Here is a 17,233-nt window from a genome sequence, read left to right as displayed (position 1 = left end):
TGAACGCGCAATTTCATGTAATTTTTAATCCACGGAAAATAGTGAAAAACTCGTGAAACTTACGTGTTTTCATTTGTTTACAATAGTAAAGTGATAAATTAGTCTTTCCTCGGTTTTCTAGTGAAAATCCAGCAGATTTTCGATGTTCCGATGAAGAGCTACGATCGTTTGAAAAATTTACAACCAGGTCGGGCAAGACGGACACACTAAGGTAGGGAAAGATGGACATACAAATTTTCCAAGAATTTTTACATGCAGCATCTGTTATGTACTACAGATGTTCACAAAGTACACCCGCGAGAGAAACCAGCAGATATTAATCACTTAGCAGTTAGAACAGGCCATATAGGCGGAGAATTTTCGCCTTCATCGAAACCCATCCTCTCAAACTGTTCACGTGATGTATAGATGGACTCTAATAACGTAGAGTAATGTATGGCCATCACTTAACACATAAATCAAAAGAATACTTAACGTACTACATCTTTTTTGTGAGTGTCCACCGTTACCTTCGTAGTGTCCATCTTACCCACCCCAAGTGTCCGTCTTTCCCAACCATGTCAAAAAACAGCAATTTGTAGTCTTATTTTTGAAGACCCAAAACACATAAAACTTGGAGGAAGTTCACTAATACCAAAAATGATTATGAAAACAAATGACCTTAAGTTTCAATTTGTATGACTACTGCGATCTAAATAGCAATACCTAAGTAATTATTTAGATTAAACCTTAGGGTGTCCGTCTTTACCTACTTTCCCCTACATTCTACCTATGACATTTTTTTTCTTCGATCGTCATGCTTCGTGCGATAATAAAAAATCCCATGTTAAATCAGCTTTCCACAAAACAATTCATAGTTAGTTTCAATGATAAGAAAACACATTATGTCTGAAACAATAATAATTGACAGCAAAATATGCTTAGATCAAATTCCGAAAATAACTGTCATATAATGTTTAAAGTTATTATTAGAAACATATCCTAAACTACAGGACGAATAACCCTCTAGTGACCAGTTCTGCCTTTAGACACGCTTCAGATGAACCTCTAAAAAGCTTCAATAAATACTTAAAAAATGTTAATAAAGATTCATAGTAATTTTACCAAGGTCCGTCTGAAAAATAACTTGGGTACTAGAGGGTTAAGCCCAAATTGTTAATCAACTGCATTAGAATACAGCTTAAAAAAGGAAACAGTTATCAAGCATACCAACATTTTACGTAATGCAGCCGGAGCTTTTTTTTCAAGATGGTAAAATCGAATTAATCGAAGTGTTTAAATTGCATGGCCTCAAGCAGCGTTTCCTTTTTATTTTCGTTCAATTCAATCTCGGTGATATGTATTTACGCTACTCAGAAGTTCCACATGTTTTTCCCCTCTTATCTTTGCATGGCATTCAGCTGCAATTACACGCATCAAGCAAAGTCCCGTTGGCTCTGCCGGGCGCAGCACAGGTGCCAATAGCCAAGTGACCTGACGCTGAATCTAATCGTGCCAACAATGGGAATTTAATCTCGGTTTTGTTCGGATTAAGAAGGCAACAACAGGAAAAAAAAACAATTAATTGCTCGAACTCTTACTCCATCGAGAGAATGCCACTTCACGTTGGTATGCATGCGCCAACAATTTCGATCGATGAAACGTAAGCAGGAAGAAAGGCTCCATCCAGTATGTAATAATAATCGGAGCTGCTGGTGCCACCCAAGGGCTCCGATCTGACCAGCACAACACGCACCAGAAGCCGGGCCAGTGCCACAGCCGAGGTCATTCGTTCCAATCGGCTAACCACGCGTCATTTGCTGATCCCTCTTCTCGGCCACCACATCACACACAGCCGGGCAAGATTGCCGAGGACGGTGCCCGCGAGCACCGAGAGGGCAACCGCGAAGGAAGCGAGGATGGTCAAAACAAAAAAGCAGAAATAAAACCCAGGTTAATCAACTTTTACGGAATAGAAAAGCAATTTATTATGAATATCAAGTAAATGATGAGGCAGCTAAGCCAGATGGAGGGCGAATAGAACAAAATCACGGTGAAAGAAACTAAAGAAGAAAAAATGACTAGAACAAATTCGAGCTTAAAATTAAAAGGGAGGCAGGCGCAAAATAAGCGAAAAGAAAAGATTAGAGAAACTCTTTTTTCGTCTAATCCATCTCCCTTTCAGTATTTTCTCGGGCGATCCTCCCCCCACGGGAACGACGACGGGAGCGCTTGTAAAACTCGGAGATCGAAGGAGAGCGCGCGCGATAGTTCCCTAAACATCTATAATTTACCAATATTTTAAACCGCAATTACTCAGACTGCAACGTTCCCTAATTAGGCGGCAGCTTTTTCCATCGTCGGTCGGCGGCTGATGGGGCTGCCGTCGATGATTGGGAAGATTTCATCCCGGCACTAGCATCAGTCAGGAAGCTCTCGAAAGTGGCCAGACGCCGTCGGAGTTCCCCAATGTAGTCCACTGCCCGTTTAAGGGTTTTCACTTTCGAGACTCGCTTGGACGAGGATCGTGTCGCTGGCACCATCTGGCGGAGTCTAGCGAAAGCTTCGTTTACCATACGCACACGGACGCGCTCACGCTGGTTACGTCGTTCGATGATGTTGGTGTACCGACGGGCGGTCGCAGCAGGCGATGTTGCTGGAAAAACTCGGGCTGCTGACGGTAAGGATGGTGATGGCGGTGCGTAGCCTGGCGGATTTAATAAAAATAAAATGTTTGATTAATTCGACAATATTGGCATAATTCGAAAAACATTCACAATTGTTTCTAAAATTTGCTTCATATTTTTTCAAGTACGAGAACATGCGTACCAAAACTAACGAAAATTTTGGCCCTCTTTTCGACACATTTTAAAGTAATGCAAAACGTTTTTATAATGCTCACAGACACATAATCGTAATAACAGTACAACACTAGTGGTCTTCTTCATCTAATTAAAACAAACTCAAAGCTGTTTTTACAATTTTAATTGCGAAAACATTCGCTCTGGCATGTACGGGAGTATTTTTAAATAAACACTTTTTGGTCTAAATTGCATCGGGAAATCACAACTTTCACGGTTGATTTTTCTGCTTCATATGAATCAGCTCGTGGCGCATACGATTGGTGGAGTCCGCGAATGCTGCATCGCAGTGCCTGTTGGTAACAAAAGAAAACCTAAACTTCTAGAAAATTTCATTTTGCTTTAGCAGAGTCAATTACCTGCACGGATACGGCCGCTCTCCAGTGTGCGTTCGCATGTGATACGTCAGTTTGTTCTTTACGCGAAAACCCTTATTGCAGACATCGCACACGTACGGCAGGCGATTCTCGTGGGCCAAAAGGTGCGCATGTAGGATCTTGTTTTGCTTGAATGCTTTCCCACAAAGGTTGCAAACAAACCGCGGAACAGCAGCGTGCTTTCTTATGTGATCTTTCAGCTGTTGCGCGGTATAGAACCGTTTAGGACAGATTTCACACGGTACATTTTTCTCGTTTCGATGAATCCGCTCGTGAAGTATCAAATCACTAGGGCTGTGAAACTTTTCACCGCACATTGAACATTGGTGGCGTTTGGGTAGATACTTTCGTATCCGATGCTGCTGCAAACCTTTTTCAGTTGAGAAATGTTTGTGGCAGATATCGCACCCTATGGGACGATCCTGATTGAAACCGATATCGGCTTCGATTTTGTTAAACTTATGAACTGTTCGAGCGTGCTGCATCAGCAACTCGTCGGTGGGGAAGGAACAGTTACAGTTAATTGCACAACATAATTTACCCAGCGTAGCTTTAATTTCTTCCGTAACAATGTTTGCCTTTTTATCATGATTATGGGCATGATTCCGTCGTTTAACGCAGTTCACATGCCGCATCTGACAAATTTTGCACTCGTACACAGTCATCCGTTGAACCTTCTCGCGATGCTCTTTGATAGCCCTTCGTGTCAGGTAGCCTCGGAAGCAAATTTCGCAAAAGTGTCTTTTAACAGAATCGGGTGGAGGATTCTTGCGATGGGTCGATTCTCCGTGTTCCGTTAACGCATCCAACGTGGAGTAACTTTTGAAGCATGCACAGCACACAAAATGACCGCTGGGTATTTCAACTCTGTCAAAGGTTTTTGCTTCGAGGTCATCCATTACATCGGGCTCTACGGATAACTTTGGTTTTGGTTTTCGTCCTGGTTTCTTTGAACGGGTGCTGTGCGCAAAAACATCCGCATCGAGCGGATTATCAGAATAGTCTTCTAGCTTAATTTGGTTCTCATCTTCTAGAAGATCAGCCGATTGTTGTGCGAATTCTTCCAAATCTATCAGTTTGACCTCAAACGCCTGTTTGAACAACTTTCGCAAAAGTTTATCAGTCTCTTTGACCTTTTTGATAAAGCCAACAAAGCTGTTTAGTAGCTTTAAACAATTTTCGCAAATGAGATTAGGAAGCAGTTGATCGTCGGTAATCTAAAATTTTAAAAATATCAGTCCCGCGCACAGATTGAAGTTGGTTTTTGCCCCACATCACTCATTAGTGTATTCTATTTACCTGAACGGCCGTGCACTCCGTCACAACACAGGCGATTGTTGTTTCCTCTAACGGATCGAAAATTGACACAGCATTGGTTGCATTTTGCATACACGTTCGGCAGGTATCGGTTAGCTTCCGTGTCTCGCTCATAACTGGCTAATTTTGCACTGTTTAGCTCAACATTAACATAGAAATCGTTATCAATGTTCACCGAGAGTCTTCATGTTTTGATTTGTATGCGCTGCACTGATTGGCTTTGACACGACCTATCAGCAATTGAAGTGTTAACCCAGCTGAACATGTTTTTATATTGTAGGGTGCCGTCACGAAAGACGTGGTAGGTTGATAAGTGTTTAGAGGCTGCTCTTCTGATAAATACACTGAAGTAGTTTAGCATTTCGAAATAGCGGTAAGTTACAAATAAATTCCGGAATACTTCGTGATAAGGGCGAATCTAACAAACTGTAAACAAAATGAGGTTATACCGAAAACGTATGGAGTGAACTACTATTTACCTTCAAACTTCGAGAAAATAATGTATCTCTTTCATAACTATTGAAAAGTTCGATGTTTGCTAAGAGCGAATACTACTTTATATCAAAATGAAATAGAATGAAGAATAAGCCCTTTTTGCTGTTTACGTTAGTGAAAGGCGAAACTTGACTTCATCTTGATGAATGGGCGAAATCAAAGTTGTCAGCAAAATAAACAACAAAAGCAAAGGGCGTACTCCGATACAATAACGTAATCACGGCGTATAGTAAAGGGCGATACTGTCGAGCAGATGAAAACAAGGCGCATAGTAAAGGGCGATACTGTCGAGCAAATCAAAATAAGGCGCATAGTAAAGGACGATACTGTCGAGCAGTTCAGAATAAGGCACAAAGTATTGGGCGATACTGTCGAGCAGATCGAAAAACGCGCATAGTAAAGGGCGAAACAATCAATTCTTGAATATACCATGTAAAGCGACTGAAATTCAAGTTTTAGGTTTACCATGTACAAAGCTAGAGCAATTTTGCTTTTATTAGAATATTTGGATGACAAACATATTGTTCAATAGTTATTTAGGATTTGAATTAGTGATTGAAAACTTTGTTTGCCTTTTTTGAGTTTTGTTGTCATTGTAAGATTCGCCCTAATCACGAAGTAGTCCGGAATTATAATTTTATATATGAAACTGAATAATAATTAAAGGGTCCATTACTTAGTAAAAAAAAATATTTTATTTTTCGGAGAAAACTTTTTTCTTGAAAAGTCGAAAATACAATTCAATGAGTTAGAACTATAAAAATAATCAACAATCAAAATATATCAAAGCCCCTTTCCTAGGTTGAGGGGCATGGCGGTTTTGCAACCAGTAATATCTAAGATGACATTGCGCATTTAGTAACTCGAACAAAACTAAATGATCGCTGGTGGGCGTTATGTTTCGTTTTTCGTATTTTTTTCGGCTTTGCGGGTTAGATGAGCCGTAGGACAAATGACAATGATAGCTCCTTTTGAGCCTGAAACAAAACTGGTAGTGTGCGACGTGCTCGAAAATAGGGAAAATCGTTCGAATCGAGCTGGCTTTTAAAATTATGAACTGCCAGTTCGCAAATTAAAGTTTACTCCGCGTTTCAAATCCTCCTGATATGTTCAGCGCGTTAAGGCCAGATATCGATTGCAAAAACACTTCAAAAGTCCATAGGAAAGATCGAAACATGGAGGAAAAATCGAACAAAACAAAGATCAACCGGGGAGAAAACACTGATATTTGTTCCTGGAACGTTCGGGGATGTAGAAAAATGAGACAAATTGAACGAAATACTAATTAAATAAGCAGTTACAATTGCTGCAATTGGGTTGTTTAGCTATTCACCGCTTTCTGATTTTTATATATTAGCAAAAAGAGTAACTTTCTGAGCAAAACGTTTAAAGTTTTATATCATTGTCCTTCGATTTTAAGTGAAGAATAAAAATCGCTCTAAATCGCTACAATGACAGTTGATACATTAGCAACTGTCACTGTAGCGACTTCGAGCAGATTTTGAGCAGTTTTATTTCGTGGATTAAAAATTAAAGGACAACGATAGGTATTTTTCTAAAATCACGTTTTGCTTAAAAATGAGGCTCTTCGAGATGATATGAAAACTGATATAACTTAACAACCCAATTCAGGAATCACGACTGCCTGGTGGTACAATCAACGAAAAACTACTACTGGTATAACATAAACGAGACCACGAGAAGGAGGGTACATCGATCGCAGTGGTGAAATTCATCACTTTACTTTTTAGTTCTATCACTTTTCACTTATCACTTGCAATTGCGCATTTTTTTGTGCTTAGATGGACTGAAGAAGGCGCTTTGTAAGCTGCGCATTTGCAAGTAATAAAACTGCGCATTTGGAAGTAATAAAGTAATAAGTGGAAAGTGATAGAATTAAAAAGTGAAGTGAAATAAAAGAGTAGTGTGAAGTATGTATATTCTGTCAACAGCTCATGTAAGAATTAATGAAGAATATGATTACGTTTGAATCCCGATCAACCACTCTTTATGCACCTTCATGAAACGACAACAACTGAAAACAATCGATATAGGTTCAAAACTAATCGATAGCGATCGTTATCGTTTCATGAAGAAACTTAAAGAGTGGTTGGTCGGGATGTTAACGTTTTACCCTGACATATTCAAAATCACCCTCAGCAAAAACAACATGGTTCAACAGAAGTAGCGACGGTTCAATTGAAGTAGCGACATAATACTTCATAACATTCCCAAACGTTTAATGCTTTGTTCCTCCAGATAATATATTACCATTCCAGCTGAAAATAAAAAAAAACGACTAGCGCCATTCATGCTTTCTGTCGCGAAGTGTTATATCGATTTTCAACTGGGACAATAATAAGTGACTATAAAATGTTTTATGCGAATTAAACTACACAGTACCAAAAAATGAAATTTACAACTAATACAAATGAAAGCACATAACGATTTCTAGCACATAAAGTGAAAAACATATACAATTTCACACCGTTAATAATGCACAATACAGAATCGTTTTAACCCATGTAAATTTGTACGTTAATTGATATAAACTTGAAGCTTCGAATATAAATATGCATGCAAATTAACAATATATCCATTTACTTTGCATATGAATATAATGCCACACGGAATATTGGTTTCCAATGCTCCATTTATGTGCATTTAAAGTAATGTAAATTTTTTATACTGTGTAGCCAAAACCTAACCCCTCTATCTTTGGCTAATTAACTAGCCAAAATCTAACCCCTCGGATCAAACTTCCCTCCATCCGACGAAACGAATAAAGCCGGACCTAGAAGGTTTGAAAAATCAAGAGGAAAAGAGGGGTAGATAACAAATCTCACTCAATAGGAAACTACATTCTCACTCACAGAGGAAATTGGCATCGATGGAATCAAAATGGAAAGCGTTAACAAAATCAATGAATGAAGATGGTGAAAATACTACCAAAGCACCAACATCACCAATAACTCCCAGACGAGAAATTGCTAGTAAAAAGTACCACAAAGTTCAGTTAAAAAACAACCAAAATAACCAGATTGCAAAAGGAAGAGGCTTTTGACCAACGTTTTTAAGGGAAAGTGAATAAGTTCTTAGAAGAGACGAATAACGAGACCTCACTGAATGTGATGGTGAAAACATTCAGTTTTATCAAAAACACACCGCAGAGAAGATGAAAAAAGTCGCGGAAAAAACATTTACCTAAGGGACTCCCAAATAACAACAGGTCTGAAGAAACATCACAAATTGATACCGAAGAACAAAATAATAGATCGCAATCCGAATATATTGCAGTAAGGAAGCTAAGCAGTTACATGATCAGCAATAAGATCAGAGTGACCCGACTGAACCGTAAGCATTAAACGATAGCTTTTTACTGGCACTAACTCAGCCTTCCTCATACCAAATAGCTCTGTATAAACTAACCTAATGCATATTACCTTCATATGAACATTACTAATTTGTAATAACATTATGATAAACTATCATTACTGCCAGCAAAATATGTGCTTATAGTGCTACCGCGAAGGCTTTGATGTAGCGCTTGAATGCATTTGGAAAAAGCTTTTGTGCCAAAAACAAGCTTAAAACAAGCGGAGATTCTTAAAAACGGGTATTCTCTGCTCATTCACGTACTTCAGCAGCGGCCGAAACAACAACAAACGAATGCATGAAATAAACCATATGGATTACGTTTGAAGACTTTCATTTGCTTTTTTTTTGGACATCAAAATAACTAATGTTTTTCTTGTTTTTTTTTTCTCTACGTGAATATAAAAGATGTGACATCTCGAGAGTGCACCAAATAAGCTATTATCAGAGTGCATTTTTGAAATTGTTGTGATATTCGCGAGAAATATCGATTTTAATGTTTAAACCGTTATAATCCTGCACAGCCAAGGCAACCTCCGCCCAATGTTGAAAAATGAAGAATGATATTGATACGTTCGTAGCCTGCGTACTTGCATATGTGGAAATGAAATGGCATGTTACAATACTGTGCTTTACAACCCGAAAAAAATTTACGATGTATTTTGCGGTGAGAACAGTAAACGGACAATGTTTTTAATTGTAACCATAATAAACACGGTATTTTTACTGTGAGCTTTCAAACGATTGTTGTCATTATTATGTTTTAACAACGTTTTTTTGTTGTTGAATCTACCACCGACAATAATTTTACCATGTAAAAAATTGTCAGTGACTTCTTAATGTATTGGAAAAATGCCTGAGAAAATGTTGTTGAGAAACATAACGACCCACCTTTTTCATGATGAAAATGGCAAAAACGATGTTTTTCATTGTTTTGGACAATTATATTTAATGTAAAATTGATGTATTTACAATGAAAAACATAGTTAAATTATGGTATGTCTTAGGTATGTGGTATTACAGCAACTTTTAAGGTTTTTTATTGTTATTTTTTTTTCGGGAATACTGCTTCATACCAGTATGAACAGAGATGTCGGCAGATTAGGCAACAATGAACAAGAGTGAAGAGCACATCAGCTCTCTTCCCTTTGCGGCAATTGTTGTTTGGGGCTCTGCATCGAGGGGTTCGTCATAATGAGGGTACTGTCAAACTATAGGTAGCAAAATTACGGTGTCAGGGAGGTGATGGAAACCAATACAAAAACAATATCGCACGCTTAGCCTTGGGGCTAATAGCGGTCTCAATCAACTAGATTAGTTGAGAGAATTCGATACACCGTACAACGATACACCGTGCCCCAGTGCTGAGTCGAGAAAGTTTCCAGCTCGAAGATCCTCGACTCGATCGGGAATCGAACCCGATATCACAACCGTGTGGGAGAGCTAGCCGACCGACATCGCTAACCACAGAACCATGGGGACCACGCGATGATGCGTGATTGAGTTCTTCTGAAAAGAGAGTTATTATCTACCCAAAGTGTAGTACATTTACCAGGACGTATACAACATCAAACAGTTTATCATGACCTCTGAAAAATTTCAATCTACTTTGGTAGAAAAAAAGCAAAAAACAGCGCAGCTGCTGTCAACGATTGTTTGTTATTACGTATGACGCTCGCGTAATAAATAAAATATTTTCAATCTAAAGCGGTTAAAATCGTAAAAAAATGGAAAGCTTTTCTGTTGATAAAAATTACTCTTTGCTGTGCCGGGTGTGTGCTAAGGTGCATGAAAGAATGACACCATTATTTTCGATGCTTGAAGATGTCCTCATCGCAAACATTATAACGGAGTTCACTGCCGTTCAGGTGAGTAATTGCTGATGTAAACAATTCCGAAATCGAATATCCTCTTCTTTCTCCTAGATCCAGGAAGATGATGGTCTTCCGGAAAACGTTTGCGCCGTCTGCGTGAGTGATATTCAACAATTCATAGCCTTCATCGAAAGGGCTAGAAAATCCGATCGCTCTTTGAGAAAGATGTTCAAAGGTGAAGTGAAATCAGATCTCGATAGAATGATGGAGACTGAAATCGTGGACAAGGATAGTCAGCCCATTGAAGAGTTAGATTTGGAGGCAGTGAAAATCGAAACCCTGTCGCAGGATAGCGAGGAAGAATTGCAAGATTTTGAAGATGCGGATTGTGCTGAGTTCACTGGTGATGATCGATCCTGCGAGCTTGATGGACCAAAAATTGAAGAAACCCAAACAGATCGAACAAATGATGAAGCTAGTGCTGTAAAGCAGAAAAAAAGAAGGCGCAAACGAGGGGACGATGGAGAATTTGATGAAGCTCCAGAGTTGGAGACGTTAGATGAGATTGAATTAAAGACATTTCAGGTTATCAACGTTGGTGATAAACTTGTTTGCTGCACATGCTACAAGCTGTATGATACGGCCGACGAGGTGAAGAAACATGGCCAAAAGGAACATGTTTCCAGTAGAAGATCTAAATCTACAAAAAAGCACATTTGTGAGTTCTGCCTGCGCGGATATTGTTCGGCAACAGCTCTGAAAATGCATCGCAAGAAAGTATATAGTACTAAAAAAGTTTACGATTGCTTGAAATGTCCAACTCGGTTCACAGCCACGAAATCGCGTCGAAATCACGCTCACCAACACCCAGTAATTAAAACAAAGTCATCCATAATAGTGGTCCCAATACCACTGGAAGAGCAGGAAAAATTGGGTAAAATCTGCTGCTCTCGGCAGTGCAGCGAGGTTTTTGAAACAGAAGAACAACTTCTTAACCATGCGGCTGACGTTCACAGAGCAAACAAAATTCATTCCGATTTAATCAGTGTAGAACTGCGACCAGTGGAATGCCCGGTCTGCTTCAAACGTTTCGCAGATAAACATGGTCTCAAATGTCACCAGCAGAGAATTTACGCACCCAAAAAGTACGTTTGTTCGATCTGTGGACAAAAGTTTTTAAATGTAAATCAACTGCAGCGGCATGAGCGCGAGCATCGCAACGAGAAAATCTTCAAATGTGAACTCTGTCCAAAGGCTTACTTCGCAGCGGAACATCTGAAGGCACACACGAAGCGTCATTCGGCGACCAGGGAACACATGTGCAACATTTGTGGTCAATCGTATCTGCAAAAGCACAGCCTGCAGACGCATATGCTGATGCACGAAGGAAAACTTCCGTTTGAGTGCGATATCTGTGGTAAGGCATTCCGAACGAAGGCTAAACTTATCTATCACGCCCGGGTGCATACCGGCGTGAAGCCATACCAGTGCCGATATTGCGATAAAGCTTTCGCGGACAGCACCAATCGAATGCGACATGAAATGTCCCACACGGGTACGTGTTTGGTTTGATATTGTTTTTTGAGGGCGTTAATTCGGGATGTTTTTTTTTTTTTCGTTCTTACAGGTGTCAAACCGTACAAATGTGACCACTGCGAAAAAACGTTCATTACCAAACGGTTAAAAAGGGAACATGAGAGCACTCATACAGGTAGATGATTATACGACATTTTGGCTTGTTAAATGTTTATCGTTTATTTTTCCTTCCAAGGGCAAAAACCATATCGCTGCACGGAGTGTTTGGTGTCGTTTAGCACTGGAAGTGCTTTGAAAAGTCACAACACGACAATGCATTGCGATACACTAGAGGTGGATTACACGTGACGCCGAACAAGCATTATCTGGTGAATAAAAGTAGGTACTTCAAAACGATATTTTTAAAGTAACTAATGTCTCAGTCCTAAGGGGAAAAAACTTTTTAGGCATATGTTGATACGGAACAGTGGCCGTTGTTATTACATCGAATTGAACAAACACATTACAAAAAAATCGAATTTATGCCAAATTTTTGCTGAATTTGTTTATTTCTATTAGACCTAGATTGTCTTGAAATTTTTTTAAAGTTAACTAGATACCATACTATTTGATGCGTAGATATTTGATAAAATCCTGGTTTGCCAAGCCTAATGGCAACCGTACTTGTGAGTAAACAAAGCAACTGAGAGCTTAGAGAGTTAAGTTTTTGAGAGTTTGTTTGTTGTCTTGTCTCGCGTTGCTCCCGATCTGATAAGTGCGCTAAATCGGCATGACTATCAGCAACCATAATAATCAACAATCTTCATAGTGTAAACCGACCTTAACCTGCTATCAAGGTCATCAAACATGCAAGTGTTGATTGTTTCGATTCAGTCAAATCTGAGCAGTCAAACCAGACAGTCAACGCAATGCTAAATTTTGTGTAAACATTTGTAACAATCTCTGATAAAATTGTAAATATTATATAAGGCTTGATTTTTTCTCGTGAAAACATGATTTCAAAGCGATTGGCAGTTTTTGATTTCGATCACACAATCAGCGAACACAACACCGACATCGTCGTTCGAGATTTGCTGAAACCAGAATTAATCACCGCGGAGATAAAAGATGTGCTGCATTCTGGGTGGATTCCCTACATGCAACGGATCTTTGGATTGTTGTACCAGAATGGATTCCGCCGGACGGACATTCTTTCTGCGATCGAAGCAATACCTGAGGTGGAAGGAATTAAGTATTGTATCCGAGAGTTGGCCAGGAGTGGTTTTCATGTAATAATTATAAGTGATTCGAATTCCGAGTTCATTGAGACGTGGAACAATTTCAACAGCATTGACCATTTCATTCACACGGTATTTACGAATCCAGCTAACTTCAATAGCGAGGGTCTGCTGGAGGTTCGCCCATTCCACTATCAAACAAAATGCAACTTAAGTTCGAGAAATCTCTGCAAAGGAATGATCATGGAGAACTTTCTGAGCAGCCAGAGTGATAAAGCCGACACAGAGTATGAGAAAATTTTCTACATCGGAGATGGCAAAAATGATGTTTGTCCCATGCTACGGCTGAAAGAAAACGGATTCGCCTGTCCACGGGAAGGATATGCTTGCTGTGATGCACTTCAGTCGGCTATAAACAAGGGTGGAGGAAATTACGCGGCTCAAATACTTAAGTGGAGTACCGGAAAACAACTTTTGAGTCTGATTAGAGAGGAATCAAATGGTCCGTGAAATTTGAATCGGATACGTAGTATCGGTGCAACGTTGTATCAGGGATTGTCGTTTATTTTGATGCTGTACATTCGCTATTTTTGTATTCAATAGAACGTTTTTTGCATATCGAATGTCGTTTTTTTTCACTAGTGTTAGCTGAGTATCGCGAGCGAAACGCTCTTTGTTTTTGCGAATTGGATGTTGTGTGCGTTTTAATTATTTTGAAAATGCAATACAATTCATCTTGTTTTTTTGCGCAGCTTGTATTTCGCACTCGACTTCCCGTTAGATTGTGTGATTCATGAAATTGAAATGAAATGAAAGTTTTTGTTTATTTTTTTTTCAGCTTATTTTGGCTTGATTTCAGTTTGCGTTACATTCCCGGTAACAACGGCGAACAGAGTATATTCTCTGACAAAGTTCAATCAACCGTATTAGTGTTCGACATTGATCACTTTTTTGATATTTTGATTGCTAGACTATATTTTAGGGACATTCTGGTCAAATCAAATTGAAACTTGACGTAAAACTGATGATGACCCCGATTGTCCTCTAGGCTAGAAGTTGTCATGCTGTGAGTTTGCGAGAGGAAGACGAGAACGCTGCTGAAAAAAATATTCATCGCACAATTGACAAAAGACTGTGATGGTCCAAAGCAGTTTCTAGAAATGCCAGCAACCTGAAAAGGAATACTGTTTTAGGTTACCTGAAAACCTTACCTGACCGGAATGCGAATGACTGAACAGATATCGACTGGAATAGAAGAGAGACAACGTTTCGAGCCAGTAAAAACCACAACGCCTCTAACTTGAGCACCACTTCAAAGACCCGCATAACTAAGCCAACACTGCTCCAAGCTTGAAGCTTGCTATTTATTGGAATTTTAGAATGCATAATTTGTTTTATCAATCCCAGCTCGAAAATGATAACAACATTAAAAACAATTCTTTTCAATTTGGTGGGTTCGTACTATACTTAAAACCCTCGGTAACTGTTTGTAACTACTGAATAAATCTGCTTTTCGAAGGTTAAGTAGGGACTAGTCTGTTTCCGGCAGCTTGTTCACTCGTGGCACTAGCTGGAACCAAAAACCACCAACCGCTTCAGTTCCGAGTGAACGCTTGTCGAGCTCAATTGGAACGGTGGTCTTTTGAGACATCTCCACGGTAAAGTAGGTCAGAACATAAAACAGGAAACACTTGGCCTGCATCAGGGCCAGTCTCGATCCGATGCAATTTCTCGGTCCACTTCCGAAGGGCAGATAGGCATTCTGGTTGACTTTCGCCCGATTCTCGTCGGAGAATCGGTCTGGATCGAAAGGCAACGGATCCGGAAAGAAGTACTCGTCCCAATGTATAGCTTGTATAGGAATCACAATCAATTGATCTTTTTCGACTGTGACGCTTGTTCCGTCACTGTTTTCCATCTGGTATGGCTTGGTGCATTTACGAATGGTCACTCCAAACGGTGGCCATCGACGGAGCGTTTCGCTCATTACCATGTCTAGGTATTTCATTTGTTGTCACGTTTCGTAGGAAAGGTTCTGTTTTCCAAGGTTTTCACGCACACTATCAATCTCGGATCGGAGTTTCTCCTGAATGTGCGGATTGAGGGCTATCTCGTAGAGGGCTGAACAGAGCGTACTGGTGGTTGTGTCTATTCCTCCCACAAAAAAACACCAAGCTAAAGCGGCAATATCCATGTCAGTCCATTGAAATTGTGCATCTTCCGGAAGTGCTTGTGAGTGCTCTTTGACTGTTAAATATCCAATATTACTTGATTGTTCGTCGGTTAGGTCTGCTTTGAGCATATATATCCGATCGGTTCACTAATTTCATTTTAGGGGTCGACTGCTGACCTCCTAAAAGCGAAAGTGTTTATAACCAGTGATCTAAACGGAGTGATATTTTTGGAAAGATTCGTTTGTTCTAATCAGGCAGATCACAAAGACGCTATCTTTTCGACAGCCATTGCAGTGCGCGTCACTTGCATACAAGTCTTCGTCTCTCTACCGTGAGTGCTCTCTCGTAGAGCAAATCCTTTCGCTCCCCTGTATCGGTTGTAATTCATCTGAGCGGCTATCGGAAGAAAAAAAACTGCTGGCAACCTATATCACTACTTGACCCCGTGCCAGCGATGTCGCTGGACGGGATGTTTCCACCTCTGCCTGATTCAGGTGGGGGAGGAATATCTCAATACTTGGATAGTTCGTACACCGGCGCAACGTTACCGTCCTACATGGATCCTAATAGACTCCATGGCGAACTGGTGGTATTAAAACTTCAATCAGCTCCCGAAGATGGAAAACTACCATCAAACCCATTCATGATCCGCTCATCGATCGAAGAGTGGATTAAGGGTAAAATTGACGGTGCTATTCCCGAGGTTAGAGGTAAAACCTATGCTCTCAAGGTTAGATCTAAATGGCTAGTGGAACGCTTGCTCTCTATGAACCAATTAGATGATGGAACTAAGATTCAGATTACCAAACATGCAAATCTCAACACAGTCCGCTGCGTGATCAGTTGCCAGGAAATCGCACAGGTGAAAGATGAAGTTATCTTATCAAATCTAAAACAACAAAAAGTCGAAAGTATTCGCCGGATCACGAGACGAACCGGCCCCGGAAACGAAAGGGAACCCACCGCAACAATCATTCTCACAATCGAAGGGACACGGATCCCTGAGCACATTGATATCGGATACCTCCGATGCAAAACTCGTCCTTACTACCCTGCCCCAATGTTGTGTTTCAAGTGCTACACTTTTGGACATACAAAACTGCGATGCCAGCAACCGACTTTTACTTGTGGTCACTATGCCCAGAAACACGCTATTGTGGAAAACTCCCCTTGTACTGCAACCGCTTTCTGCCCCAGATGCTTAACAAACCTTCATTCAATCTCTAGTCGCAATTGCCCGGTATATCAACAAGAAGACGCCATTCAGCGGATTCGGGTGGACAAGGGAATCTCGTACCCCGCAGCGAGAAGGATCTTTGAAACGGCCACTGGCAACAATTCCTTTGCCGGTGTGACCAAAGATAGTAAAGATAGGACGATTGAAACTCTGGAATTGAGGCTGGAATAAGTAATCAAGGAACTTGTTGATCAGGACAGGAAAATTAACGCTCTCGAAGAAACACTAAAGACCAGCCCAGTGGCTATTGGCTCTGATGTACAAACATTAGTCGAATTCAGGCTGGCTATCACCGAGCTCCGCGAAGAACTGCAACGTAAAGACGAGAGAATCAAAAGCTTGGAAAACGCCCTTACAGGACAAGATAGGATGACATTAACGAAAAAATACGGAACAATCTCTGACCTGGTCTCTCAAGTTCAGCAACTCAAAAAAGATGTGGCTTCTAAAGACTACGAAATTACTACCCTTCGTGCCAACCAAACCCAGAACTCCCTACCAACATCAGACGAACTACTGTCAGCTAACACAACAAAACCAACCGAAGATCTAATATCCAATGTAACCAATACCTCCCAATCAAAATCCAAGCATCAGAAGAACACCGGAACTAAGAAAAAAACCACTTCACAGAAGAATATTAAACCAAAAAGAAGAAAAGGAACTGACTCACCAATCATTTTTTCGGACTTCGAAGAAACTCCGAGCCTGAATGGTAGCATGCTCTCGGGTACTACCGATAATCTAGACCTAGCGATATCATCGGGCGACGAGCCAATGAATCAAATAGATTCGTTGGAACTCCAATAAAACCCGTTCATCCTCGTCCTCAGCTTGGCCTAACACCTAAC

The 17,233-nt window shown here is 40.2% G+C and overlaps 4 protein-coding genes across 4 annotated transcripts in view; 2 read left to right on the top strand and 2 right to left on the bottom strand.

Annotated features, from left to right (window-relative positions):
- Window positions 1-1,893: 1,893 nt before the first annotated feature.
- Window positions 1,894-17,233, bottom strand: part of LOC129726772 (achaete-scute homolog 2-like) — a 35,946-nt gene continuing 20,606 nt past the window's right edge. The window contains exon 2 of the mRNA XM_055683847.1: window positions 1,894-2,686. Coding sequence (XP_055539822.1) covers window positions 2,313-2,686 — 374 coding nt within the window. The 3' untranslated portion in view covers window positions 1,894-2,312. The remainder of the gene's footprint in view (window positions 2,687-17,233) is intronic.
- Window positions 2,895-4,758, bottom strand: LOC129726769 (zinc finger protein OZF-like). Its single transcript, XM_055683844.1, has 3 exons — window positions 4,517-4,758; window positions 3,200-4,434; window positions 2,895-3,133 (listed from the first exon to the last, which is right to left on the bottom strand). The coding sequence occupies exons 1-3, from the start codon at window positions 4,646-4,648 to the stop codon at window positions 3,052-3,054; spliced, it is 1,449 nt and encodes a 482-aa protein (XP_055539819.1). The 5' UTR covers window positions 4,649-4,758; the 3' UTR covers window positions 2,895-3,051.
- LOC129726764 (zinc finger protein 436-like) lies at window positions 10,041-12,179 on the top strand. Its single transcript, XM_055683839.1, has 4 exons — window positions 10,041-10,272; window positions 10,330-11,773; window positions 11,846-11,929; window positions 11,990-12,179. The coding sequence occupies exons 1-4, from the start codon at window positions 10,132-10,134 to the stop codon at window positions 12,100-12,102; spliced, it is 1,782 nt and encodes a 593-aa protein (XP_055539814.1). The 5' UTR covers window positions 10,041-10,131; the 3' UTR covers window positions 12,103-12,179.
- LOC129726771 (pyridoxal phosphate phosphatase PHOSPHO2) lies at window positions 12,608-14,417 on the top strand. The gene has a single exon (XM_055683846.1). It carries the CDS (start codon window positions 12,747-12,749, stop codon window positions 13,479-13,481), a length of 735 nt encoding a protein of 244 aa, XP_055539821.1. The 5' UTR covers window positions 12,608-12,746; the 3' UTR covers window positions 13,482-14,417.

This window comes from Wyeomyia smithii, chromosome 3 (genome assembly GCF_029784165.1).
Source record: "Wyeomyia smithii strain HCP4-BCI-WySm-NY-G18 chromosome 3, ASM2978416v1, whole genome shotgun sequence".
NCBI lineage: Eukaryota > Metazoa > Arthropoda > Insecta > Diptera > Culicidae > Wyeomyia > Wyeomyia smithii.
This window is presented reverse-complemented; position numbering and strand designations above follow the sequence as displayed.

Coding starts and splice junctions, on each gene's coding strand:
- LOC129726769 (XM_055683844.1), bottom strand. CDS start 4,648: ATGAGCGAGACACGGAAGCTAACCGATACCTGCCGAACGTGTATGCAA. Junction 4,435..4,516: donor CGGAGTGCACGGCCGTTCAG/GTAAATAGAATA, acceptor TTAAAATTTTAG/ATTACCGACGATCAACTGCT. Junction 3,134..3,199: donor GAGCGGCCGTATCCGTGCAG/GTAATTGACTCT, acceptor TGTTACCAACAG/GCACTGCGATGCAGCATTCG.
- LOC129726764 (XM_055683839.1), top strand. CDS start 10,132: ATGGAAAGCTTTTCTGTTGATAAAAATTACTCTTTGCTGTGCCGGGTG. Junction 11,774..11,845: donor ACATGAAATGTCCCACACGG/GTACGTGTTTGG, acceptor TCGTTCTTACAG/GTGTCAAACCGTACAAATGT. Junction 11,930..11,989: donor ACATGAGAGCACTCATACAG/GTAGATGATTAT, acceptor TTTCCTTCCAAG/GGCAAAAACCATATCGCTGC.
- LOC129726771 (XM_055683846.1), top strand. CDS start 12,747: ATGATTTCAAAGCGATTGGCAGTTTTTGATTTCGATCACACAATCAGC.